The sequence below is a fragment of the Papaver somniferum genome, chromosome 2, assembly GCF_003573695.1.
Source record: "Papaver somniferum cultivar HN1 chromosome 2, ASM357369v1, whole genome shotgun sequence".
NCBI classification, from domain to species: Eukaryota; Viridiplantae; Streptophyta; class Magnoliopsida; order Ranunculales; family Papaveraceae; genus Papaver; species Papaver somniferum.
The window spans coordinates 110,104,246-110,131,466 of NC_039359.1; the positions used below are offsets into that span (position 1 = coordinate 110,104,246).

The window sequence follows — 27,221 nt, forward strand, 5'->3', positions numbered from 1 at the left end:
GTCAAAAATATAAGATGAACTTGGTCGAAGCGAAAGCTTTTCCAACACATATTCTGAGAAATATGTAAGTGAATTAAACTCAGCTCGAAATCTCAAATGTGTAGAATGGAAAACTATATCGTAACACGACTTATGTCTCAATATAGAGATATAGTAGAAATAGACTTTCCAAGTGATAGATGATTTTCAGTATCCACATACCTTTTGTTGATGAAATTCCACAAGATCTCCTTAGTAATTCTTCGTCTTCAAATGATGAAAGCAGTGAAGTCTAAGGCTCAACTACACAATCTATGTCCTAGTCTGAGACATCTATAAGTAAACTAGAAATCAAAACTTACAATTTTGATCACTAACATTGATAAACATTCTTGAGATAACAACGCATGCGAGTTCGACCGAGCAGTGCTCCAACAAGATCAAATACAATATTGGCTACATAAACCTAGGGATCGCTGGATTATGGAAGCTGATAATAATACTTCATATTTCCATGCTCTAGAAAATAAAAGAAGAACAAGAAATAACTTTACAACTCTTAGAGACTCAAATGGCAAGTGGTACCAAACCAGAGAGGAATTAGTTGACCTACTTACTCCTTGGATATTGCACCAACAACTGATCCGATTATTCAGAATTCTTCTTTTAATCATATTCATGAAATTGTATCTCCTTCAGATAATGAAGAACTCATGAGAATGCCTTCTGAAGAAGAAATTTTTCAAGTGGTTAGAAGCTTAAATAGTTGGAATTCCTCGGGCCCGGATGGTTTTCCAGGTGGTTTCTTTCAAACCCAATGGTCAATTGTGGGTAATGACATTACATCTTTAGTTCATAACTTCTCAACAAAGCAAATGCCATCAAACCTGAACCAGACCTCCATCTGTTTAATCCCTAATACTAAGTTCATGCCACTCCTAATGATTACAGACCAATTTTCTTGTGCAACATAACCTATAAAATAATTTTTAAATTATTAGTTAGCAGGATGAAACCTCTTATGCATAAAATCATCTCTCCAACTCGGGATGCTTATGTTCCTAAAAGATTCATAAATGAAAACGTAATTATATCCCATTAGATAATCCATTCAATGAAGAAATCTAAGAAGAAATCAGCTCAAATAGCTCTAAAATTAGATATGTCAAAAGCGTTTAATCGCCTAGAATGAAGTTTTATAGATAAAATGCTTGGTTGTTTTGGTTTTTCTGAGGACTGGAGAATACTCATACAGTAATGTATAACAACAACTTCAATCTATATCATATTAAATGGTAGCTCTTGTGATGAGTATATTCCAACAAGAGGATTAAGACATGGGGATCCTCTTTCCCCTATCTTTTCATCATTGTTATGGAATTTCTCACAAGAAGTCTCAGAAGACAATCGTCTCATTCAAGGCTTTCAAGTTGTTAAAAATGCTCATTTAGTTAATCATCTATTATTTGCAGATGACTACTTATTATTTTTTCAAGCAGATCAGAAGAGCATTGAACACATTCTAGGTATTCTAAAATAATTTTGGTAGTCTCTCTGGACAATTGATAAACTTTGCAAAATCAGCAGCTTTCATTACACATAATGTGTCAACTGATGAAAATTTGAACATTATCCAAAAACTAGGAGTGAAAAATCTATGCTCCTAAGATAAATACTTGGGTTTACCAATTTTACTTGGTAAAAACAAGATCAAATCATTTCAACCCATTAATAACGCCTTTGAGAACAAACTTCAAGGTTGGAATTCTAGTATTCTAAATCAAGCAGCCAGAACTACAATGGTAAAATTAGTTCTAAATGTTGTTCCTTCGCACTACATGAGTAGTTTCAAAATTCCAAAACATACAATCAATCAGCTGCACACATTTCAAAGAAGATTCTAGTGGGGTCATAAGGGTAACAGAGGAATTAAATTTGTTAGCTTGGAACTCGCTATCTTAAAAAGTGATGGAGGACTGGGTTTTTAGAGATTTAGAGCAATTCAACATAACCCTGATTACAAAGCTTGCTTGGAGACTTTGTACTGAGTCTGACCAGATCTGGGTTAAAATTCTGAAACCCAAATTCTCTCCTTACTTTGATTTTCGACATCTACAAGAAAACCATCAAAATTCATCTTGGATATGGAAAGGAATAGAGGAGGGTCTTCAACATATCAGGAAGTATCATAGACGGAATGTAAAATATGGTACTAAAACATTAGTTTGGTATGAAAAATAGGTCATAGGTTTAGATGAACCCCATGTTCCAAAAAATGACCCTGATCCAATAAAATTGAATACGTCTATGACTTAATGTTGCAAAATCCAAGAAGATGGAATGACTCTTATACAACTGTTTTCCCTCCACATACAACTAGATTGATAACTAGTATGCATCTGGGGAAATATGGCCATGATACTTCGGTCTGGGAACTAAATAAAACATGAAAGTTCTCAGTTAAATCAGCTTATAAGGTTCTGACAACAAACCCCTATCAAGTTCATTGTCAACAACAGATCATTCAAAAAGCAACCTGTAAACAACTTTGGAAGACAGGAGCTCCACATAAAATACAAATTTTCATTTGGAAATGTCTGAAAGACATAGTTCCAACAAAAGGAAAAATCAGTAAATACAAAAATAACATTGATACTCTTTGTCCTCACTGTCATTCAGATCAAAAAACTCTAGAACATCTAATTATTAGCCGTGACTACTCAGATCTATTTGGCTTCTAATGAATGTTAACACTTATAACATTCAGATGAATCATACTTCACTTGTGTCTTGGATAACTAGTTGGTTTTTTTAAACTACAGGTGGTGATAAAGATTCAGCAATCAGAAATATTATTACAATGATGACAATTGCCTGGTACATCTGGAAGAACATATGTGATAAAGTTTTTAGGCTTAAAAATCCAAGAAACTTCATCACAATAAGAAAGATCAACAATCCGATTGAGCAGTGTTATAAAAGAATAGAAGTGGAAGAATACAACTGCATTGAGAAAAGTCTTGGAAAATGTCTCACACTTTCAGTTAACTGCATTAAAATCAATATGGATGCTTCATATGATGATAGTAGTTATGGTATTTGTCTAATAGCTCGTGATCACACAGGAAATTGCCAGGCCATCTGAGGGAGATTCTGCTAGATGTTGAACAAACGGAGTGCTTAGCGTTCAAAGAAGCATCGTTATAGGCCAAGACTCTTAAAGTTAACTATGTCATTTTCGAATCAGATTGTCTAAATGTAGTCACGTGTATCAAAGATGCGACCTCTTATGTAAATTGGTGGAATCATGGGATTCTAAAAGAAATAGAGCATCTTCTATATAGTATAAAATCAAGTCAGATCAGTCATGTTTAAAGAACATGCAATAAAGCAGCTCACAAACTAGCTAACAAAGCCAGAACTGAAAAAATATCTTTTGATTTTTGGAATACCATCCCATATTATTTTGCTGATGTTGTTAGGGATGATGAAGTTAGCCTGGTGTTATGTAAATCTACTTAAGTAATATATTATCTTTCTGTTTCAAAATAATAAATAAAATATATATATATATATATATATATATACACCTGAGTTTTGTGAATAACTAAAGTTGTAGAGGGCATTAATGTCTTATTTCATTTCAATCCTTATTCTCTTTCTATCATTTTCTCTTTGGAATCCCGAATTTCTCTTTGGCCTTCACAGTGAGATAAGCACTAGAAAAGACAGTGCCCTAATTCTCTGCTGTGTGTAATGGGATCAACAAAATCAAAAATGAAGAAGATGATGAATATAACAGATGATGTTTGGTTTGAAGTCTTTCTTCGTCTTCCTCTTGATTCAATCTTCAGATTCAAGTGTGTTTCTAAGGCATGGTTATCAATTCTCTCAAACCCTTTTCATTAACAAGTGGTATGAACTCAATACTTCATTATGGGCATTAGTTCATGCTACTTGTAACCGACATATCTCAGGCACAGCGCATATCGGAGTCAAGTTATCATATCCTAAGTTGAACTCACAATTTGTATCTCGTTATCAAAGTGGATTCTCTTTAGGATTCTTAAATCCAAAATATGACTTGTCGAATACTGCTCTCTTCGAACATGGATTATTAATTATAGGGTCTAGTAATGGGTTGGTTCTCTGCACAACTAGTTATTTTTTCAAAGGATTTATTATGTTTGTAATCCACTCACTAAGAATGGTGTTTTACTTCCACCACCACCGAAATAAGAGTATCTGGTTGTAACTGGTTTCACATGTGAAGAATGTTGTTTTTCATCATCACGAATTTCTACGAGTTATAAAGTTATTCGTGTACCAATTCTTGATACAACAAGCACATTCAAAGTTCATATATTTTCTTCTGATTTGGGTGAATGGAATGTCTTGATGGTTTATATCCTCCTGGTGTACATCGGGGATTATCCATATATGATAATCTTGTTACCCTTAAAGGCGTGTTTTACAGGATAATAAAGGCAGATGATAAAATTCTAGCATTCGGTGCTAATAGAAACAACAACCATGGAACTTCTGGCAGTGAATGTAGGTTGATCAACATTCCTGACCGACCGATGAATATTGAGAACAGGTATTTACGTTAATGTTTAGGGGAGTCAGAAGGATTGATATGATACGCGATAATCAAATATGAGGAAAGGAGTTTGAGTGTTTGGGTACTCGAGGAAGAATGGTATTTTCTGCACAAGGATACCCAAATTTATGATGTGTTAGCACAAATGGAGTCTCTGTTGATTGGAGTAGAAACTATAGTTGATTTGATTAGAGAAATTGAGGTTTTAGGTTTCAATCCCGTCGACAAAAATGTGGTTATACTCGGGTACAAGAAGTATGTTTGGGCTTACAACATTACAACCACAGAATATGAGCAGCTTTCTTATGCTTTTTTCCTGAGTGGCAATTTTTCAGCTCCTCATCTTGGTGCCTTAACGTTTGCTTTAAAGCCAAGACCGACAATACTTCCTCCAGTCTCTTGGTGAAACGATTCATTTGGTGTTGGATATTCTAATATGATTGAGACGTGCATGCAGTGGCCAAGAATCAGTGTCAACTAATTGTCTTCAGATTTAGTCCAATTCCTTCATGTAGGGATTTAGAAACCATTTTTTGTTTTCCAGTAAAGTTTGGTTTTGACAATACCAATTGAGTCAGACATTTTTGTGGCACAAATTTTATTTTGGATGTACTTCCATCAGTTCAACAACTCGAGGTTTTCCGTTTTTTTTTTTGGTCTTACAGGTTACGGTTTTAAGTCTATTTTTTTTTCTAATTAGTTTTGATTATAAATATTTCTGTTACTTAACAAAAATGGACTCAGAACTGCATTGCATTGGTTTCAGACTAAAAAGGTACGTTGTTCTGCATTAGCTGTGTGTTCTTTCCTTTTCTTCTTTTTTTCCTCCCTTTTTTGGATGGTTGGTTCTATGTTTTTTCTCTGGTCAAAACCTCAAAAGGCAACAACTTATTAGAACACAAGATTTCAACTCTGATTTAATCCGAACAATGTTGAAGAATAAACTAAGATACTATGAAGAAGATAGGAGGGATCAACATTGTGGATTGATACAGTATGAAGAAAGCAATATGGATCAACTATGTGAGTTGATAGCGTATGGTTGGATCAACTGGTACAGTTGATACGATGTGAATGGATCAACAAGTATTGTAGACACGGTGATACAGTATTTAGAAGTAAACTTGGGTTGCAAGTATTACTTGTTTTAGAGTTTGTTTACATGAGAATTTTCTAGAAGAGTTTTTGTTAGAGTTTGGTTATGTTAGGAAAGTGTTTATTGCTTGAGAGTCAAGTTTGTTACACTTATAAATAGGTTGTTGAGCCATGAGTAGAAACACATCAATTAAGAGAAGTATTTTTGATTATCTTGTTCTGTTTTTCATTAAGTCTTTGATATCAGATTTTCTACATCTGGTATCAGAGCCCTGGTATCGGATTCTAGGGTTGTGGGTATGAGTTGTTAAGTTGAAGAAGATGATGAGTTTAAGTTCAATTAAGGTACCTGTGTTTGAAAGTAAAAACTTTGAACACTGTAGGTTGCAGATGGAGAATATTTTCATATACCAAGAGGTATGGGATATCGTGAAAGATGGTTATGTAGAACCAGCAGAAGGAGTTGTACTTGAAGGAGTTGCGCAAACTCTATTAACTGAAAACAGAAATAAGAATTTTTAAAGCTACATATATTCTCCATCAGGGTATTCATGAATCTCTCATGGATAGAGTTATCTATATTAAAGACGTAAAAAGTGCATGAGATTGATTGATAAGTTACTGTACAGGATCTGAAAAGGTCAAGAAGGTTAGATTACAGACCTTGAAAAGAAAATATGAATTACTGCAGATGGAGACTACTGAAACAATATCAGAATTTTTCTCAAAGACAATGAATATTGTCAATGAGATGAAAGCTAATGGTGATACTATAGAAGATTCAGCCTAGAGAAAATTTTAAGAAGCTTGCCTGAAAATTTTGAATCAAAAGTTACAGCTGTAGAGGAATGCAACACAGTTGCAACTATGACACTTAATGAGTTGTTGGGCTCATTACAAGCATATGAACAAAGATTGCTAGAGAAAACAGCTGTTGCAAAACAAGTTGAAGAGACACTTCAAAGTCAAGTTAACTGGAGAAGCAATCAAGGAAACCCCAATACTGGAGGCTTTCAAGGAAGATATAACAATGGAGAGATATCTAATACAGGAGGTTATCAAGGAAGAAAACCAGTTGATAGATCAAAAGTTCAGTGTTATAACTGTGGAAATTTTGGACACTTTTCTGATGAGTGTAAAAAACCTAGAAATACGACAGCTAATAACTACAAGGAAAATTATGCTATCAGATAACCAAAATAAGGATGCCAGTCAGGTAACTAAATTATTTATCTCTCCTCTCTCTCACTCCTTCTTCTTCTTCAACAAAACCATCACAAACAACCCTTCTCTGCTCAGATCTAATCCATTTTTGGACTAGATTTGAGCAGATTTCTTCATTTTTCCTTGCTTTCTAGGCTAGTTAGTAGATTAGTTTGGTTTTTATTATGTTTTCTACTTATCTACACCATTTTGGTGGTTTTATCTACTCTTTTGAGGTTTATCTTCGCTTTAATGGCTATTCTTGGTTATTGGGTTGGGTTTTAAGATCAATAATGATACTCTCCATGCTCTCCAACGACGAAATCTTCATCTTGGTTGTCTCCGGAGAAGGAATCTTCATCGGAATATTCATCATCAACTTATCCGGTGACAGAATCTCTATAGGTGGTCTTTTTGATGACGGAAGCTTCATCACTAGTTATAAGAGATTTGAGCAAATCACTCCTACTTTGGGAGCATTTCTTTCTAAATAAGAAAAATAAACTAAATGGTTGGAATTTAATTCCGAGAAAAACCATCCTTCCTACGATTTAACCGGATCTTATTCATACTTGTATTTGTCTTAATCCGGTAATCCTTCTCTTTCTCTTGTCGGATTTCTCGGTATTGTACTCTTATGGTATGTTCTTGTTACTTTGTATTCTCTTAATTTCGATCTTAAACTCATTGTAACCTTGAAATTCCATTAATGAAAAGGTTCCTTGTTTATCAAAAAAAATAAAATAACTACAAGGCAACTTTCAAAGCTAATATTGCATAAAGTCAAGAAGAAGAAGAAGAAGAAGAAGAAGAAAAAAAAAGAAAGAAAATATGTTGTTGGCTTGTTACACACCTGAAGAACAACCTCAACATAAGTGGTATTTAGATAGATATTGCAGTAATCATATGTGTGGAAGAAAAGATTTGTTTGATAATCTTGATGAATCAGTGCGTTCAACTGTGAAGTTTGGAAACAATTCAACAATTCCAGTTACGGGAAAAGGGAGAATTGAAATAGTTCTGAAGAATGGTGCTAAAACATATATCATGGATGTCTTTTATGTACCAGGTTTGCATCAAAATTTATTAAGTATGGGTCAATTATCAGAAAGGGGTTATTTTATAAACATCTTCAATGGAGTTTATACAATTCATGATCGTTTTAGAAGACTTATTACAAGAGTACAGATGACTAAGAGTAGATTGTTTCCTTTGAACATTCAGTATTAAAAGGAAAGATGTTATAGCAGTTATGTTCTTAATGAATCTTGGTTATGACATAAGAGGACGGGACATGTGAACTTTAACAGTTTGCAAACTTTAGCAAAGAAGTAGATGGTGTCAGGTCTACCTTTTATTGAGCTTCCAGAATCAAGATGTGAGAATTGCATCCTTGGCAAGCAGCACAGAGATCCATTCCCAGTGAATAAGGCAAGAAAAGCATAACAACATCTGGAGATTGTTCATAGTGACTTATGTGGTCCTATTGAAGTAACATCACCTGGAGGTAACAATTAATTTATAACTTTCATTGATGATTTTAGTAGAAAAGCATGGGTATATCTACTTAGACAAAAAAATGATGCTTTTCAAGCTTTTAGAAGTTTTAAAGCTTATGCTGAGAAACAAATTGGTAAAAGTGTCAAGATTTTAAGAACTGATAGAGGAAAAGAGTATACTGTTGTTGACAGTTTTATGGAAGAACATGACATTCAACATCAATTAACTTCAAGATATACATCACAACAGAATGGAGTTGCAGAGAGGAAGAATAGAACCATAATGGAGATGGCAAGAACTATAAGAAGAACAAAAGATTTACCAAAGAATTTCTGGGGTTATGCAGTTGACACAGCTGTGTACTTACTTAGCAGATGTCCCACAAATAGTTTGAATAATATCACACCAAAAGGACCTTGGAGAGGTTTGAGACCAAGTGTAAGACATTTGAGAGTATTTGGGTGTATTGCATATGCACATGTACCCAAAGAGCTGAGAAAAAAGTTGGATGATAAAAGTGAGAAGTGTATTCTTGTTGGTTATAGTTCAGTAACCAAAGGATATAAGTTGTTTAATCTGGAAACAGGAAAAGTAATCACAAGCAGAGATGTCATCTTTGATGAAGATCCACAATGGAATTGGAATACTGGGTCAACAAACAATATTGATCCAAATTATGGGTCAACAAGGAATATTTATCTACATACTGGATCAACAAGGAAAGTTGACCCACCTACTGCTGTCAGAACAGTTCCAATAGTAGTTGAAGAAGAAGAGCAAACTCAAGACAATGGTGAAGAACATCATGAAGAACCAGGAACTGAAGCTATACCACAATAAGAAACTACAAGACCAAGAAGAAAGTATGTCATACCAGCAAGATTGAATGATTATGTTTTATCAAGAGATAATGAAGATATTGATGATGATGTGATGAACTTTGTATTATTTGGAGATTGTGATCTTGTAATTTATGAAGAAGCTTCTAAAGAACAAGGTTGGATTCAAGCCATAAATGAGAATTGGAGTCAATTGTGAAGAATAACACTTGGGAACTGACAACACTACCATCAGGGAAGAAACTATTGGTGTTAAGTGGGTTTAAAAAAAAATACAAGTCAAATGGTGAAGTAGATAGACTGAAAGAAAGGTTAGTTGCTAAGGAATATACACAAAGAGAAGAAGTAGATTACTCAGAAGTATTTGCACCAGTTGCAAGAATTGATACAGTAAGAATGATAATATCTTTAGCTGCACATAAGTATTGGAAGATTTTTCAGATGGATGTTAATTCAGCATTCTTGAATGGAGTTTTGGAAGAAGAATCAACAGGTTACATTATGGAGGGAAAGGATAATGAAGTATATAAGCTAAACAAAGCTTTGTGTGGTTTTAAACAAGCACCAAGAGCTTGGTATACAAGAATATATTCTATTTCATTAAGAAAGGGTTTACAAGATGTCCACATGAGCATACTTTATATTTCAAAGCTGATACTCTTGGCAATCATATTATAGTATATTTATATGTGGATGATCTTATATTTACTGGAAATAGTTCTGAGATGATCAATGAATTCAGGGATGATATGGTGAAGGAGTTTGAGATGACAGATCTTGGCTTAATGTCGTATTTTCTTGGTATAGAAGTACAACAAACTAAAAGATGAATTTTTATAAATCAACAAAGGTATGCATAAGGGTATGCAGAAGGAACACTAAAGCGTTTCAAGATGGATAATTGCAATCCAATCTTAACACCAGTAGAGGAGAGATTGAAGTTGACAAGAAAAGGGTCAGGAGAACTTGTGAATTCAACATACTTTAAAGGTCTTGTTGGATGTCTGAGATATTTAACTGCTACAAGACCTGATATCATGTATGCATTTGGATTGGTTAGTAGGTTTATGGAAGAACCTAGACAATCACATTTACAAGCTGCAAAACGTATTCTAAGATATGTTAGAGGAACAACTAGCTTGGGAATTTTCTATAATGTTTCAGAAGATCCAAAATTGGTTGGATTTACTGATAGTGATTGGGCTGGTGATACAGAAAGAATAAAAAACACTTCAAGTTATGGATTTCAGTTAGGAACTGGTTTTTTCTCTTGGTTATCAAAGAAGCAACAAGTTGTTTCTTTGTCTACAACAGAAGCTGAATATATAACTGCTAGCAACTGTGCTACACAAGATGTATGGTTGAGAATGATGTTGAAGTCATTGTTTCAAGAACAGAAGACACCAACAACTATAGTTTCTGATAAAAAGTCAACAATTTCATTAACTAAGAATCATGTGCTTCATGGAAGGAGTAAGCACATTGATATTAAGTTTCATTACATCAGAGAACTTGTAAGTAACAAGGAGATAGCTGTGGAGTTTTATGACATCCAAGAGCAAGTGGCTGATATTTTCACCAAGTCTTTGAAGTCTAACACTTTCATTTACCTGCGTGGAAAATTGGGAATCATAAGTAAAGAGTATCTTGGTTTAAGGGAGGATGTATAAGAATAAACCAAGATACTATGAAGAAGATAGGAGGGATCAACACCGTGTGTTGGTACAATGTGAAGAAAGCAGTATGGATCAACTATGAGAGTTGACAGAATATGGTTGGATCAACTAGTACAGTTGATATGATGTGAATGGATCAACAAGTATTGTTGACACGGTGGTACGTATTTAGAAGTAAACTTGGGTTGCAAGTATTACTTGTTTTAGAGTTTGTTTACGTGAAAATTTTCTAGAAGACTCTTTGTTAGAGTTTGGTTATGTTAGGAAAGTGTTTATTGCTTGAAAGTCAAGTTTGTTAAACTTATAAAAGGATGTTGAGCCATGAGTAGAAATACATCAATTAAGAGAAGTATTTTTGAGTATCTTGTTCTGTTTTTCATTAAGTCTTTGATATCAGATTTTCTACAAACAATTAGCATTTGTTCAAATGACACTGAGTGTTTATATGTTACTAAAGTAAATTTAGCATTAAGTTGCATTACAACAAAGGCCTTGTTGCTGAGTTCCCATTAGCTACTGGGGTTCTCACGCATCGCTCTTGCGTTGCACTACATCAAAATCCTGGTGCACCACCATTCTCTATATAAAAATAGAGTTTTTTCGAGCGACGTGGTTAATCGGAGCTTCTGGTTGATTCCGACCCACCAAATTCTTTTAAAGGAAATTTATTTGACGTGGCATAATGGGAAAGGTGGAATATATTTTCTGATCCCACAAGATTTTTTGAAATGGAAAACGTATTTTTTTTGTTTCCTAAAGCAATTATCTCGAAAATACAATTATCAAAAATACATTCAATCAAAAATATCACACATTCACGATTTCATCATAAAGATAAAAATTAAATCAATCACATAATTAATGAATAAAAGAATATTAAAAAAAGTCCAAAGTCCATTGTCGGTTACAGTTCTGAGAATCATTCTTTTCCTAATTTATTAAAACTAGAGAATAGGATTACACTTCCATGAAAGATAAGAAAAAATAAAATTGATCAAATTGGTTGTGGGTACTAACCTTTGAATTCGATGTTGTGTCTTTCTTACAAATAAATTTTTTAGTGATCCTGTTCAAATGTAAAAATTAAACAATTGTTAGGCTCTGAAACAAAAAATTGAAGCAAAAATTGAAATGTAGCACACAAAAATCAAAACAATAACAAAATAGTAAACCTCACTTTCATATTACTTTTCTTAATTTGTTCATGCCGTAACCAAAAATAAAAACATTCTAAAATAAAATAAAATAAAATAAAGCGATTTATTGTTTTGTTATCTTTTGATATGTAATATATTTTCTATACAAAAATATTTGCAACCTTAGTTAGAAATACATCTAAGATAATTTTTTAAATAAATTCGTTTTTGTCATGTGTTGATATGTAAGTATATATTTTGATACAAAAATATTTGCAACCACTAATTATGATGAAATGGTAATATTGTAGTTATCCAAAATTATGAAAGTTTCCTAAATTTTAGAGTGTTATTTCCTAAACTAGGGATATTTTTCTTAAACCGAGATTTTTTTCGTCTAGGAAATCTTGGGATTGAATGCTCTCTATATAAAGTACGCAACAAATTTTAGGTTTCATTGTTTCGTTTTCGTGATGTTTGTATCTCCTAGGGTATTGTTTTTTTAATTCTCTGTTTTTTAGCAAGATAATGGTAATTCTTGATCTGCAAAGCTGCTGGTGTACCTCTTCTCGCTGTATTTGCAATAGATCAAAACATGTGATGATCGCGAATACTGATTCGAGGTATATTTCATGATTTGTATATTTTTGTATGGACAGGCATTGCCGTTCATTTTGTAGGTATTCAAAGTAGTGCAGGTCAACCGATGCTACTTTTCTCTTTGGAAATCAGCTTAGGTAATTTTTTCGCTTTCCTTTTGATTTTTAATTCTTTTTCCTCTACAGTTTTGTTGTTTTTATTTTTATTATTGACAAATAAAATAAAATGGTATAGAAAATAGTCTGAAAAAGAAATAATAATATTTAAAGAATAAAACGATAATATTTAAAGAATAAAATATCTCGAAGGGAAACTTTTGCGACAAATAAATATGGTTGTCCAAATTTATAGAAATTATGTCAATTTTGAGATATTTATTGTGTTATTTCCAAAATGATTTTTTTAGTGGAATTATTAGACTTGGTGAATCTCTGTATAAAACACTCGAGTAAAATCCAAATTCCAGCGTTACGGTGCCGCTACTCTCTTCTAATGTTTTCTTTTCCCCTTCTGTTTTGCGGTTTTGTTGTCTGATACGCTACTATTTTCTAACGTTTTATTCCCCTTCTATTTTAGGGTTTTGTTGTCTGATATGAAACTGCCAAATGTTTTTTTGCATTCCCAGTCGTGGTCGTGGCGTCGAGGAATTTTGGTAAAGCTCATTCTCTCTTTTCATATCTTAATGTATTTCATAACAGTGTTTATTAGTGGTTCAAATACAATAACGGAGATTGAATAAACGTTGATGCATCATATTCATAAACTATCATTAAGATGGTGTTCTTACTCCGATGATTTCAGGTAAGCTTTAGCATGTATCTCTCTGGAAAAGACATTCGAGCAGAGGACAAACTATTTCATAAACTATCATTAAGATGGTGATGGTGTTCTTGCTCCGATGATTTTAGGTAAGTTTTACATGTATCTCTCTGGAAAAGACATTCGCGCAAAAGCCAAACTAGTTTGCATGTTGCTTTTTTCTTCTAGGTTTTTTATTTTTTTATTTTTTTTCCTTTCTTACTGTTATTGATTGGAGTTTTGGTTACTGATTTATGTAGTTGTTTGTTTTGCACGTGTTCTTTATTTTTCAGGTATCCAGGAAAACGTACGATTAACACTAAAAATAGTCTTCGCAAATTCCAAATCTTTGTGGATGCTCATTTACAGGTAGCATCTCTTTTGTGCACAAAAACTCACATCCGTTTCATATATCTGGGTTTTTGGTTTTCAGTTTCTATGCAGGGAATATGATACTCATGAAGATATTTTTACACAATGCCGAGAGTTCTTGCAGGGCATTTATGCAGCTTGCTCAACTCATCCTTGGTAATTACTGGATTACCAAACAAACCATCATTAAACCGAATGGACTTGAGCTCTAAGTATATGCTTAACTTATTATCACTGGATGTACTTGGGTAATCAGATTTTTCTGTTCCCTTGGTCAAGGCATAACATAACATCATTTAATGTTATTGAATATTTTATTTCCATCTATATTTTGTGGCATCGCATTTTTTTTCTTTTTCCATTCGACTGCCTTCATGATAAAGTTGCTTGAACATAATTGGCTTTTTTCTCTCCAAACGGCGGTTTATAGTCTGGTCATTTATAGTCTGTGGTCTGAAGGTTGTTGTCAACGACCCAAAAATAACCTAAGAGGGGGTAACAAGTTCTTATTAAAACTGAAATTAAAACTAATCACCATTACCTCACTGCAAACTATTGTAATATGGAGTGTTCTTCAACAAAAAAAAAAAAGTTTAACATGCCGAGGAACCAAAAAGAGTGGTTACTTCAGATCCAACCTTATTGGACTTCTCTTGAATATTCTTTTATAAAGGAAAAAAAAATATGCATTTCACTTTTCTCTTTACTTAGTTTATTGCTTAATGAGAAACAAATACCTTTCCTAAAAAATGTAAATGTTAAGAATAAATCTGTAATTAGCAATAAATTTATGTTGTTTTTGTTTTCTTTATCCTCGAACTTATCTCTGCATGAAGTTGCCTCAGGTGTTTACTTCATCCCGGGCATATGTGATAGCTCGCTTTTGAGTCGAGCTTGCATGAGATAAATGCCTGAATGTAACCTCTACTATTAGGATACTTGGGATACTGGATTAGGGATACTAGAATATTTGATCAGGATTCTGGGGTTATGCCTTCATATACATGCAGTTGGTTGTGCTTATGCTTATGTGTGACTACTTGGCTAGAGATATTAGGCAAATGATGGTGATTCGAGATAAGTACTTATATCTATAGATTAAAATTTCAAGCCAATTGTTCTCGGTTTTCATTACAGCATAAAAAAGCATGTAAGTTTGGGGTGGACTTAGAGTAGCTTGCTGGTGATTACCAGGGTTATTTTGCGTGGTGCATGCGATCAAAGCCAGTAGTTTGTTTCTCCCTTTTAATATCCTTCATGATTGATCTGAGGTTTTATATTCATATATGGGATATGAATGAGACAGAAACTAGGGTGTGGAGATGAGAAACTTAAGTTATGGGAAATAGATGGAAACGAAGATGGAAACTTTGTAAATTAAGTTAATAATATATACATGTGAATAGGTAGAAATAAGCATATGGAGATGGGAAAACTTCGTAAATTAGATGATAATTCATTTGGCGAATATCTACTTTAGCTGGAAAAACCTATGGATGGATGAATTTTTTTTTTTTTGCGAATTTAGATGCATGACTATTTTCTTAATAGATTTATTTTAGAGTATTTGGAAATACTTCGGTTTTGTGTGCATGGAATGTTTCTTTGACGGGATGATGGATGGAAAAGTCAAATTATATTAAACGTTAGAGTACTTTTTTTTTCCAAAAAATACAGATTCAACTGGTGTGCATATATTTATGATCTCTTGAGCATCGCCTAATACGATCCTGCTTTTATATTTTCCATTTCGTGGGAATAAAAAATATTTTTGTTGATATAATAACATGTATGTAACAGGAAAATCCTCGAGTAAATCAGTTAAACAAGTAGGAGGTTGGAGCTGCTTAACTCTAACTCCGGATCAAGCAAGAGTGTATATCGGAGCAGCGAGAAGCAAGAGAACTTGTGGAATCCAATTTGGTTCAGATCCTAGATTTTATTTGTTTGTGTAGAGGTGTAAAACGTGCCGGCCCGACATAGCCCATCCCAGGAAGTCACGTGCTTAACGTGTTGCGTGTTGTGCTAGGCTGTGCCAGCGATTCAAACGTGTTGTGCTGGGATAAATGGCGAGTTGTGTTGTGCTAGAAAAACAAACATGTAGTGTCGTGCTGTACTAACACACTTATATTATGTTTCCAGAATAAATTTTTCTGAGATTTTTGAGTTAATACGTGTATTATTATAGAAATAAATTAGCATAATGAAAATAAAATGTCAAAAATTGGCTAAAAAAATAATTCTTTTGTGAAATATGCATCAAATGTGATGTATTGTGTAGTATTTTATGCATGACGTGGCGTGCTTTCTTCGCGTGTTGTGCTGTGTCGCGTGCTAACACGTGCCACATGTTGTGCCTTGCTGATGTGCCTATTTAGTGATACTGATTGGTCTGCTTCTCACTTAGTAAATAAAATGTCGGTAAGAGAATATAGAAGAACATAGTCAAGAATATCTTTATGTTTTACTGCCTCTGTTGAAGATTGTCGATATACGTGAACAGATTTTGCTGAAAACGTCAGTAAGAAAATATCATTTAAATAAATTGGACTTAATTCTAAATTCATAAACCATATTTCCCGTTCATGGTACAGTATTTATATTTTCAAAGCGAAATATAAAATTATACAACATAAACCCCGTGATCAAAACACGTTGTTCCGTTGCAAATACCATAACTTGACAAAAGACCATGGAAGGCACAGAAGAAATCCCTACTTGATGAATATAGTACAATACCAACAAAATCATACGACAACATGAAGATGTAAGCAAAGAAAAAAGAATAAGTTGATGATCAAGTTTATATTTTCTGTTTTTAATAACGACGTATAATAATTGGGTGCACCAAGAGAGGCACGGTAAATAAATAACGAAAACATGAACTCTGGAAACCCAAAATATATATTTTAAAATTTGGAAAAAAAACTAGCATATAATAACTTTTTATCAATTTGTGAAATTGGTATAAATTATGATGAAAAAATTTGAAGTTGCACGGCCAACCTCACAACTTTCTAGTTATTATTTTTTAATGCATGGTTTTCAATTAGTTTGCTAAATGTTCTATTAGTTTTGAAGGCCAGAGATTACTAAATTTTTATTAGTTTTTGATTTTGATAAATTTTAAAATACTAATCCAATATTTTGGAAGCGAGATACAGGCCCGTGCATCACACGGGTGATAAACTAGTTAAAAGAAAAAAGAAGAAGAAAAAAAAGGTAAATTTAGCATCAATCTTTACCATATGAAAGCTTAGCAAGGAAAAGTACTACGGGACCTCACAGTGAAAAACAAAACTTTCTGACAATAGATGCAAATTTCTGCCTGGATTAAGCTGCTAATGATTTGAATCCACAGATGATTCCTCACAGTGGATCTTTTGTTTGTGATTATTCCAGTCTGTGTGTTATTTCATGGTTCAATTCTCTCTGTCTTCTGTTTGCACGGTCATTTAGACACTCATGCGTGTAATAGCATGAGTTTTTGAGGATCAAAATCACAAGATACTTGAGAATCTAAGCTGCATATGTGCCAAGAGCGTTTGTTTGAAGATCAAAATGGTGTTTTTGGTAATTTAAAATTTTTGTAGTACGCCTCGTAGGTGCCTAAGTTCAATCATTCCTACAACTTGAAGTAGTTCTTGAAACTCTGAACTGTATGCACTGGGCTATTTAGGTTGTAAGCTTATCTGACAATTCTTTCTTTTCCCCATTCATTTTGTACTCGAAATCTTTTCGGAACTCCAGATTCACCGAGACATGGGTTAGATTCACATCGGATCATTATGTTTCTTTCTGCATTATGTAGTCATAAGTAACAGTACGACCCCAAGCTGATAAACCTACCTATATACATGACAAGCAACTTTTGAATTGGAGCAGAATTTTATGCATGGTTGTCGATGTCGAGCTGTAGGGTCCAAATAATAACAACAAGATAATCATTTTTTGATGAAAAAAAACATATAATCACCGCCAATATGATACTGTTCAAGCAAATAAAGTCAAATGTCATCAACAGTCGACTGATAGCACAATTTGATAAGGATCCGTAACTCCACACGGAAACAAAGAATTTCATTTCATTCACCGCCCCATAATATGACACATACAAGAAAATACAACCGACCAGACCTTTACATTTCACAATGTCAATATCAGTTTTTCCAATTTCTGACAAGTGATTCTAGTCCATATTCTAAAACCCCCTGTGTTTCTTGATTCATAATTTCCTACAACAGCTCGTGCAGTACAGGGAGTTATGGACGAACCCAATCGCAAAATGAATCGTACAAAAAAAACCTGTCCTGGACTGTCTGAAAAAATTGATATATTCTTAAGAAGTTACAAAATTTACCCCATGACACTACTGAATATTGAGATCCAAAGACAACTGCATCTCCAAATTGTTCAAAATAGTCACAACTTGAACAACTGAAGGTCTATTTTTCCGAGTATTACTAACACAAGCTGAAGCAAGTTTAGCTAATCTAGTAACAGGTTTTAAATCTGAATAAGGAACTGAAATTCTAGGATCTAAAACTTCAATAATTCTTAAATCTCTGATCAGAGGTATAGCCCAATCAACAAGTAATCCATCTTCGGCACTTCTTCCACTTAAAAGTTCTAACAAAACAACTCCAAATCCATAAACATCATTTTCTTTACTTACACCTTTCTTTTCAACCAGGCACTCCTTATCAACGTACCCAATCAAATTTCTCATTTCCTGAGGTGCTAAGAAAGAAAGTCCATAATCACAAACTTTAGCAGTTAAATTCATGTCTATCAAGATGTTTGAAGGTTTAACACACCCGTGAATTATCGAAGGCGACATGCTTTCGTGTAGATACTCGATACCTCGTGCAGTGCCAGCGGCAATCCTTACACGGCGTGTCCAGTCGAGGAATGACGCGTCATTTGCGTTTTGCTGAAGGTGGAAATCCAAACTCTTCATGTGTACGAATTCCGTGAGTATAATTCTTTCTCCTGGCGCCTCTGAGAAACCGATGATCGGTACGACGTTCGGGTGGCAGGCTACAGAGAGAGATTTAACTATTGAAGAGAACCCGAAACCAGCATTATTTAGTACAAGACGAGAATGAATTCTCTTTACAGCAATTGTATGATGTTCTTCTCCTGCTACTGACGAAGTACTAACAGTAGCAGCATAGACAATTCCAAGGCGACCACTACCAATGATTCTACGTTGGTTGAATCCATCTGTTGCAGTATCCACCTCGACGAAAGGATACGCACGGCCGTAAATCTTCACCGGAAGATTATCTTCGGATTCCACCGATTTCTTTCTACAAACCAAAATGATGAGGAGAATGATACTAAGTGTAAAGAGAATTATAGAAAGAAACACCATTACGATGTCATATCCCACAGAGCCGCCACCCATCGTATTAAAAAAGATCTGTCTGCAACCTTCTGAATTGGGATGCTAATCGATCCGGAAACTTGATAAAAATCAATCAGACATTAAAAATCTCCGTCTAAACGCTCGAGTGATCAATTTTGACTCGACTTGCAATACCATTGAATCCACCGAATGGAAGATTGTATGAAGAGGCAGCTGGAGGACCTGGGAATGAAGACTAATGGTTGTATGAGGGATGAATAAATATTGGAAGTGGTTATAAAGTAAAACAAGAGAATGGAATTAATGAGGTCTTATATTTTGATCAAAGTTTAGTTGGGTGAAAACGATAGGCATAACAAGAAACAAGAAACAAAAATCAAAGATAAGCCGCTCGAGACTTTTTTGAGCCTTGGGTGTCCCTATATTAATTAAATGTGCAAGTTTTTTTCCTAGTCAATATCCGGTGAGCTACTAGATTTTATTACTATTAATTCACTATACTAAACGTAACCTTATGTCACCTTTAGTAATTTCTGCATATTTTTGGCTAATTTTAATTTACCCTGATTACCAAGGTCGGATGGTTCCCGCTCTTCCTCAGTAAAGAGCTGCTTCTCTTTGTAGAATAACTTTTTCATTTCTGTTATAACAACTACTAGTACTACTTCTGATGAAACTTTTATGTCCTACACAATAAACAGTTTGAACTACATTTCCTAACAGTTTCAGATTATCTCATTGTGACATGCTTAAGTGCTTATTGGCAGTTTCTATGTGTTCACTCGAATTTTGCACTGACTGATAATTATCTTGTTTTACGTGGATTTGGCAACTCCATATGAAATTTAGTACCCTTGGAAGCAGTGATGACGACTCCCTATTTATTAAGTGTTGGCTGATAAAACTGCTAACAGTGAACAAGTTAGGGCAATTCCTATGGTAATGTTTAAATCCATTTTTTTGTTGAGCCAGGTGGATGGTCAAACTGGGTTTTGGAAGCTTCAATTGGTTATGATTGTTGGTTTTGGCATGCCTTTTTTGGACTCCCGGGTTCAAATAACGATCTCAACGTTTGTATAAGTCACCGTTGATTGAATATCTTAAGAATGGGATCGTGTCGCGACTTGTTCCACATTAAACGATCACCATTAAAATCAGTCAGCAAGACTGTATTCACCTTTGTTTCTTTCGAGGCATCTGTTGTGTCCCAATGAGGGTTATCCATTATGATGAAGGGAATCCCTTGTAGACTAGGTTATAGGATGGGGTGATGGGTGCTATTAGTAGTAGTAGTTACTATCTCGTGTGTGTGGCTCTTGCTGTGCACGAGGTTTGTGAGAGTTGTATCCGGGGATATAAGGGTAGCCTTGTTGTATTGAAAGCAATCAATTAAGAAATGAATTAAGCTTCTCCCCTAAAGTTCATCATTCCAGTGTAGTTACGGAGAATATGAATTATATAAACAGCTTTCGTGGTACCTCCCACATCAATCAATAAACTGCTCTCTCCTGCGCTTATTTCTTTAGCACTAGAACTCCCGGAAATTTCACTTGTCACGGCTGGGTAGCTGCAGAATTAGCCATCCTTTTGCATCTTTATGGACATTATCTCTGTGGCATACAAGTGTTGAACTTCTCTACTATTAGATATAACATGATTGATGACAATTGTTGTAACTAGGATTGAGTAAGAATTAGAAGGTGAAATTAGAGGGTTAGAAGAAGAAGACATAGATAGAAGAGACACATATGAAATTTAGGGGAGAAGCTTAATTCATTTCTTAATTGATTGCTTTCAATACAACAATGCTACCCTTATATCCCCGGATACAACTCTCACAAACCTCGTGCACAACACGAGCCACACACACGAGATAGTAACTACTACTACTAATAGCACCCAGCACCCCATCCTACAACCTAGTCTGCAAGGGCTTCCCTTCATCATGATGGATAACCCCCATTGGGACATGACAACATCATCTTCGTCTTCTTCCACATTCACATACTTGCCAGTTTGTTGAGGGAGGGCTTGTTCAGGGACTTGTTGTTGTTCGGCCACAACTTGTTGATGTTCGGCCGCGGCTTGTTGAGCTTCGGCCGCATCCATTCCCTTAGTCCATGCAGCAAGTTGTCGTTCATTCATTATTGAAGTGTTCACGGAAAGTAACTTGTTTAGCTTACAATCCCTGTAGTATTGTTCTCGCGGAAGACGACTTTTTTATTGATTATTTACAGCAATGCCACAGTCCTTGGCTCTATGTGCTTCTATCTGCTTCTCGAATTCCTTGTGGTCAGCATAGTTGAACTCGCTTGAACCTCATTCTAATGCTCGTTGGATTGCGTCTCTCGCTGCTTTTGCTGCTTTCTGACCCCCTCATCTTCTTCTCTTGATGTTGGTGTTAACGTCTAGATTGGTGTTGTGTTGTTCCTGACTACTTGGAGTTCCATCAGGTGAGGAAGCAAGCCCTCCATTCTGAAAATCCTGCGAGATTGGACCATGTGGTGATCTTGCAGGCACTTGATTACCTTCCAGCAAGTATGGATTAAACTTGTTAAGCACCCTCAAAATGGTGAAACAAGTTTCATGTTGGAAGCCTAATTTGTGGGATCTTTGGCACTCTTTCCGACATCTTCGTTCCACATCCGGTTCGCCTTCACCACTTCTTCTGTTGTGCCACATTTGAGTGATCAAAGCTATATATGCACTAACGGCTGCTGAAATTGCGTGAAAATGATGAGACAACCCATCGGCATCATGTCTATTGGGGTTACCTGTTTCTTCACAAATTTTTGTAAAATCTTATCATAAAAAGTTTTTTTTTCTTGATAAATACCATTGATTTCATCCAATGTATATAATACATAATTTCTGCAAAGTGAGTCGTCTTCATCCATCGTACACTTAACATCACGAATTCTTGTGTTTCTTGGTTGTGATTGTGGTGTATTTTGTTGTGTTTGTTGTGGTGATCGTTGTTGTGGTCGTTGTTGTGAGGATGCCATATTTGTTAGAAATAAAATTTATAGAGATGGGATTTTTTCTGGTAGATTGAGTTGATATGAATAGTTTTGTTTGAATCTAAAGAAACATTGGAGATGGTATGAAATTGTGTAATTTTGAGGTAGTGACGAAGAGGGTGTGAGTTTTAAATCTGGAGATGAACTGAATGTATAGGGAAACAAAAAGGAGCAACGGCCGTTGGATGGAAGGAGCCGTTGGTGCTTTTATGAAAAACACGACGCGTTTAGGAAATATCCTGGCGTTTGAACTGACAACGGGCGATGTAAAGACAAGTGCAAGCGTCTTCGGCTCAAGCGCCAGCGTCTTTGGCTCAAGCGCTAGCGTTAGAGACAAAATCCCCGACCTTTCATCAAGCACGCGCTACATGTTTTAACTCACTCAACAAATTAACAAATTTGTTAGTTTGAACATCCATTTTTCATGTTTGTTGAGTCCATAGTGGGAGCAAAATCAACGAACTTCAAGTTTGTTGAGTCCATAAAAAATGCTCTTATTAATCACTTGTTCAAGAATGTTATCCAACATATTAGCTTTATCAATAAAACCAAGAGGAAGAAATCTATATATCCTGTACAGAACAAACGAGATACAGACATTATTGTGTAGTTTAGTCCTTTAGTTCTAGCTCCGCTGCATTTCCACTTCCATCATTCGATTCAAGTTGCGTCACACTTGTTTCATCATCTACATACGGTGAACCAAATAAGCCCATTAAGAATGTCATTTCGGCTTCTTCAACAACTAGCTTTCTTCAGATGTCCGCAGATGAATCTTGGTTTGTGGTGGGAGATCTCGATAGCCTCCTTGGACAGTGGGTTCAATAAAGATTCAATACTGTGCCTGATACTCCGATTCAAGTACCCATCTAGTAAAGATTCAGGCATGGATTAAGGTTTCATTGGACTGAGAAACTCAAGTGTGTGAAGAACGGAGTTTGTTTTCAAAATTTTAGTTAATAAATTTACCATGTAACAACAACAACGACAACTACGCTACTAACGACTAATCTACGTATGATACCAATCTCTCCATTTTTCTCCCACTCCAACATCAACCAAACACCAGAGGAAAATGAATAATGACAATAATACATGTAACACTCGCTAATTACATATCAGTTCTTCGATTTGAAGCTGAAACCGTGTTAATTCAGACATCAAACAACACTTCCATGATCTGAAACGTCTTCATAGTAGTATGGCGATAACTTGCCATCTTTCTTAGCCGTCTTTGGTCTGCTTTCACTACTCAACTCTTGCAAAAATTTGACTACTCGTCTCATCGAAGGCCGATTAATAGGAAGCGGACTAGTACAAAGTAAACCAAGATTAAGGACTTTACATATCTCTTCCTTGAAACAAGAATCGAGTTTGGGGTCGATTACTAGATCAACCTGGTCTTTTTTATCCAACGTTGAACACACCCATTTTACCAAATCCTTCTCTCCAAATTCCGTATCAAGTGGAAGTCTTCCGGTTACTAGTTCTAGAATTACCACGCCAAAGCTGTATATATCACTCTTCTCGTTAACTCTAAGAGTGTACGCGTATTCTGCACGTTTAAGACCATATTCGAATCAAAATCTTAATTACCGTAAAACAAAATGCTACTAAGAAAACAAAATATGAATTACTGTAAACAAGGCTGGACTAATGTGGCCTAACTTCTACGTTTGACAGTAGAAATTGTGGATAACTAAGTTCAAATGAAATCAAGAAATTAAAAGGACTAACCTGGAGCTATGTAACCACATGAACCAGCAATGACAGACATGGACTTAGCCCCCTTTTCAAGAGTGTCAACGAACTTGGCAACACCGAAATCTGCAACTTTTGCTCCAAATTCTCCATCCAACAAGATATTATTCGACTTAACATCCCGATGAACAATCGCTGGAACACAATCATGATGCAGATATGATAACCCTTCTGCTGCGTCAACTGCTATTTTATACCTCGTTGGCCAATCCAATAAACCTCCTTTACTACCATGCAACAAATCACCCAAACTTCCATTGGGCATATACTCATAAACAAGTAATTTACAATCCTTACTAGTACAACAACACCATAATCTCACAATATTCTTATGCCGAATTTTCCCAAGTGTCTCAACCTCTGCTTCAAACCCATCATCTGGAACCTCACCCTTTTCAGCATCACCACTTTCATTCACTTTCTTTGAGAATCCCCAAAGCTTCTTCACTGCAACGGCTTCTCCATTACTCAATACAGCCTTGTAAACTTTCCCAGAAGCCCCACTTCCTATCACATTATCTTCGTCAAGACAATCTAAAATCTCATACTCACTGAAACCCAATTTATGAAATGAAGTCAATGTCCATTTTGACTTGTCGGTGCCTTTCTTCACCTTCTTGTAATTCCTGTATTTCAAGAAGAACAAAAGAAGTCCAGTAACCAAAACAAGACCAGCAAGTAAAAAGATGGTCCGATGCAGCCAAAGCGAATTCTTATGCTTAGAATCCTTGGCACTTGAACAAAGACCAGCTAATTGTCCACATAAACCAGGATTCCCCAGAAAACTATCTTTGTAACTCTGCTTTGCATACAGAGGTGGAAGTACCCCAGAGAGTTGATTATCAGAAAAACTGAACTGATTTAGCTTCAAATTTTGTAATTCAATTGGGATTTTCCCACTCAAAAGATTGCCTGACAAATCAAGATAATTTAACACTTCTAGGCTACCGAACTCAGCTGGAATCTCACCTGTAATCTTGTTATCAGCTAAGTTCAACTCATTAAGCTTCTTCCAGGACCGAATTCTATCCGGAAGCTCCCCGGACAACTTATTATTATGAAGATCAAGTCTTCCAAGCTGACTAAGGTTCACAATAGTTTTCGGCAATGGACCTGTAAATGAATTATCACTACCAGAAAATTCAACCAAGTTACTCAATAACCCAATCTCTTCCGGTATAACTCCATCAAACTGATTCTTGGAAACAAGTAATACAGAAAGATTAGCTGCAGTAGAAATCATATTAGAAATCCCACCGGTAAATGAATTCCTAGCAAGTTCTAACAAAGATAACTTAGGCAAACCCCAAAAACCAGCTGGAACTTCACCGGAAAGCTGATTATTCCTCAACCGTACTCTCGTTAAACTCCGGCATTCAACAAGCTGATCCGGTATAGTACCGGAAAATGAGTTATAAATCAAAAGAAGTTCTTCTAGTACACCATGTTCACATAAACTTGCAGGAATTTTCCCGTAAAATTTATTCTCAGAAACATCAATCCATTTTAAAGGTGAATTTTTTCCTAAATCATTTGGTAGATCACCAGTAAGTAAATTATTAAACAATCTTAACTCATATAGATTTGGTGATTTAGAAATACTCTTGGGAAGTATACCAGTAAATCTATTTTCATACAAATTAAGTGATTCAAGTGGTAACTCACATAATTCATTTGGAATCAAACCTTGCAAATGATTCATAGCAACATCAAATCTTCTCAATGTTTTGAGCTTCGCAAAGCCCTTGGGAAGTTCACCTGATAATGAATTCTTATACAGCTCAATTTGTACAACGCTGGAAAGTTCGGTTATTGATTCAGGAATTGGACCGTTAACATTATTTACGGCTAAATCCAAGTCGATCAATTTTGATAGTTTACCAAAGCTGTTCGGAATCTCACCCACAAGATTACAATCAGTCATCCAAAGAATCTCGAGACTCGATAAACTACCAAATTCAGATGGGATTTGACTCGGCGTAAACGGATTATAAGAGAGATTCAGCTGTTTCAGAGTTGAAATGTTTCCTAAAACTGGAGGTATGGTTCCATCGAGTAAGTTTCCGACTAGTGAAAGAACTTCAAGTTCTCGGAAGTTACCAAAACTCGTCGGGATGTCGCCGGAGAAATTGTTTCCGGAGAGATCAAGATGTTGCAGAGTTGGGATATCAGCGAGAGCGGAAGGGATGGGACCCACAAAGAAATTCTGACCAAGATCAAGGTGTTGAAGATTTTGACACGTGGAGATATCAACGGGTAGAGATGAGTTAATGGCGTTGTCGTATAGAGAGAGAAATGAGAGGTTTTTTAGACGACAGAGATGAATAGGGAAAGAACCAGCAAGATTAGCGCTAGAGAGATCAACCGAGTTGACTGAACGAGTCACTGAGTTACATGATATACCTTTCCATAAACATGGTGTATCATCTCTTTCGTTCCAGTTTGCTAGAGATAGATCTGGATCGTCTAGACTGAGTTTGACTCGTTGTAAGTAAAGACCTTCTTGGTTTAGACAGAGAATCAATGATGGTGATGAGAAAAGGAAGAAGAAGAAGAAGTAGAGTAACAGAAGCATTGTGATGAGAGAGTTTACAGAGAAACTTGAGTTGGGTTGTGGTGTAAATAATAAGTAAACATATTCTCGAATTCAAGAAAACAAAAAAAAAAATGCGAGTTTCAAAAATGGGGTTTCCAATTTATGTCTCCGTCTCTTTGCAAGTGAACTTTTACAAAAATGGGGTGGTTGTGTGCAAGTTGCAACTCTGTGATGGGTTTTTTTTTAGAGAGAGGATGGGGATGAATGGATGATGATAGAACAGCTACAAAGGGATCATTGGAAATGTGTTTTCAAAAATCAGAATATAAAATAGGTAGCTATTTAAAAATTGATATAACAAAGATTCATGCACGAGCATCCAACTCAAAACCAATTGGTAACGAGTGGAGAGTCAATCTTAACACGTCCCCTCACGTGTAGTCTCGACGGGTCTTACAAACACTTGGACAATTAAAAATCGGGTGACGCGAAGTAAAGGTGCGGTCAACTAACTCGACACAAATAGCCTGCTCTGATACCATATTAAAGTCTGCGGACATCCAACTCAAAACCAATTGGCAATAAATGGAGAGGGCCTAATAGATTATAAACCGCATGATCTTAAATTACCCAATCATTTGGGACTAATAATCTCAACACAGACTACAGTTACTACACACTATGAGGAGGACCATGACAACATTAGCAGTAGCAAAATGAGATTAGTGTTTG

General features: G+C 35.3%; 2 protein-coding genes and 1 long non-coding RNA gene across 3 annotated transcripts; 1 reads left to right on the forward strand and 2 right to left on the reverse strand.

The window, feature by feature from the left end:
• The first annotated feature begins 13,461 nt into the window (after positions 1–13,461).
• LOC113354573 lies at positions 13,462–15,686 on the forward strand. The gene is made up of 3 exons (XR_003361960.1): positions 13,462–13,539; positions 13,723–13,798; positions 15,602–15,686. It is a non-coding gene; the product is annotated as an uncharacterized LOC113354573 (long non-coding RNA).
• Positions 15,687–17,868: 2,182 nt separating this feature from the next.
• Positions 17,869–19,476, reverse strand: LOC113348782 (serine/threonine-protein kinase-like protein ACR4). Its single transcript, XM_026592646.1, has one exon. It carries the CDS (start codon positions 19,209–19,211, stop codon positions 18,171–18,173), a length of 1,041 nt encoding a protein of 346 aa, XP_026448431.1. The 5' UTR covers positions 19,212–19,476; the 3' UTR covers positions 17,869–18,170.
• Positions 19,477–23,138: 3,662 nt separating this feature from the next.
• On the reverse strand, positions 23,139–26,776 carry LOC113348783 (receptor-like protein kinase HSL1). The gene is made up of 2 exons (XM_026592647.1): positions 23,930–26,776; positions 23,139–23,747 (listed from the first exon to the last, which is right to left on the reverse strand). The coding sequence occupies exons 1-2, from the start codon at positions 26,526–26,528 to the stop codon at positions 23,353–23,355; spliced, it is 2,994 nt and encodes a 997-aa protein (XP_026448432.1). The 5' UTR covers positions 26,529–26,776; the 3' UTR covers positions 23,139–23,352.
• Between the last annotated feature and the right edge of the window lie 445 nt (positions 26,777–27,221).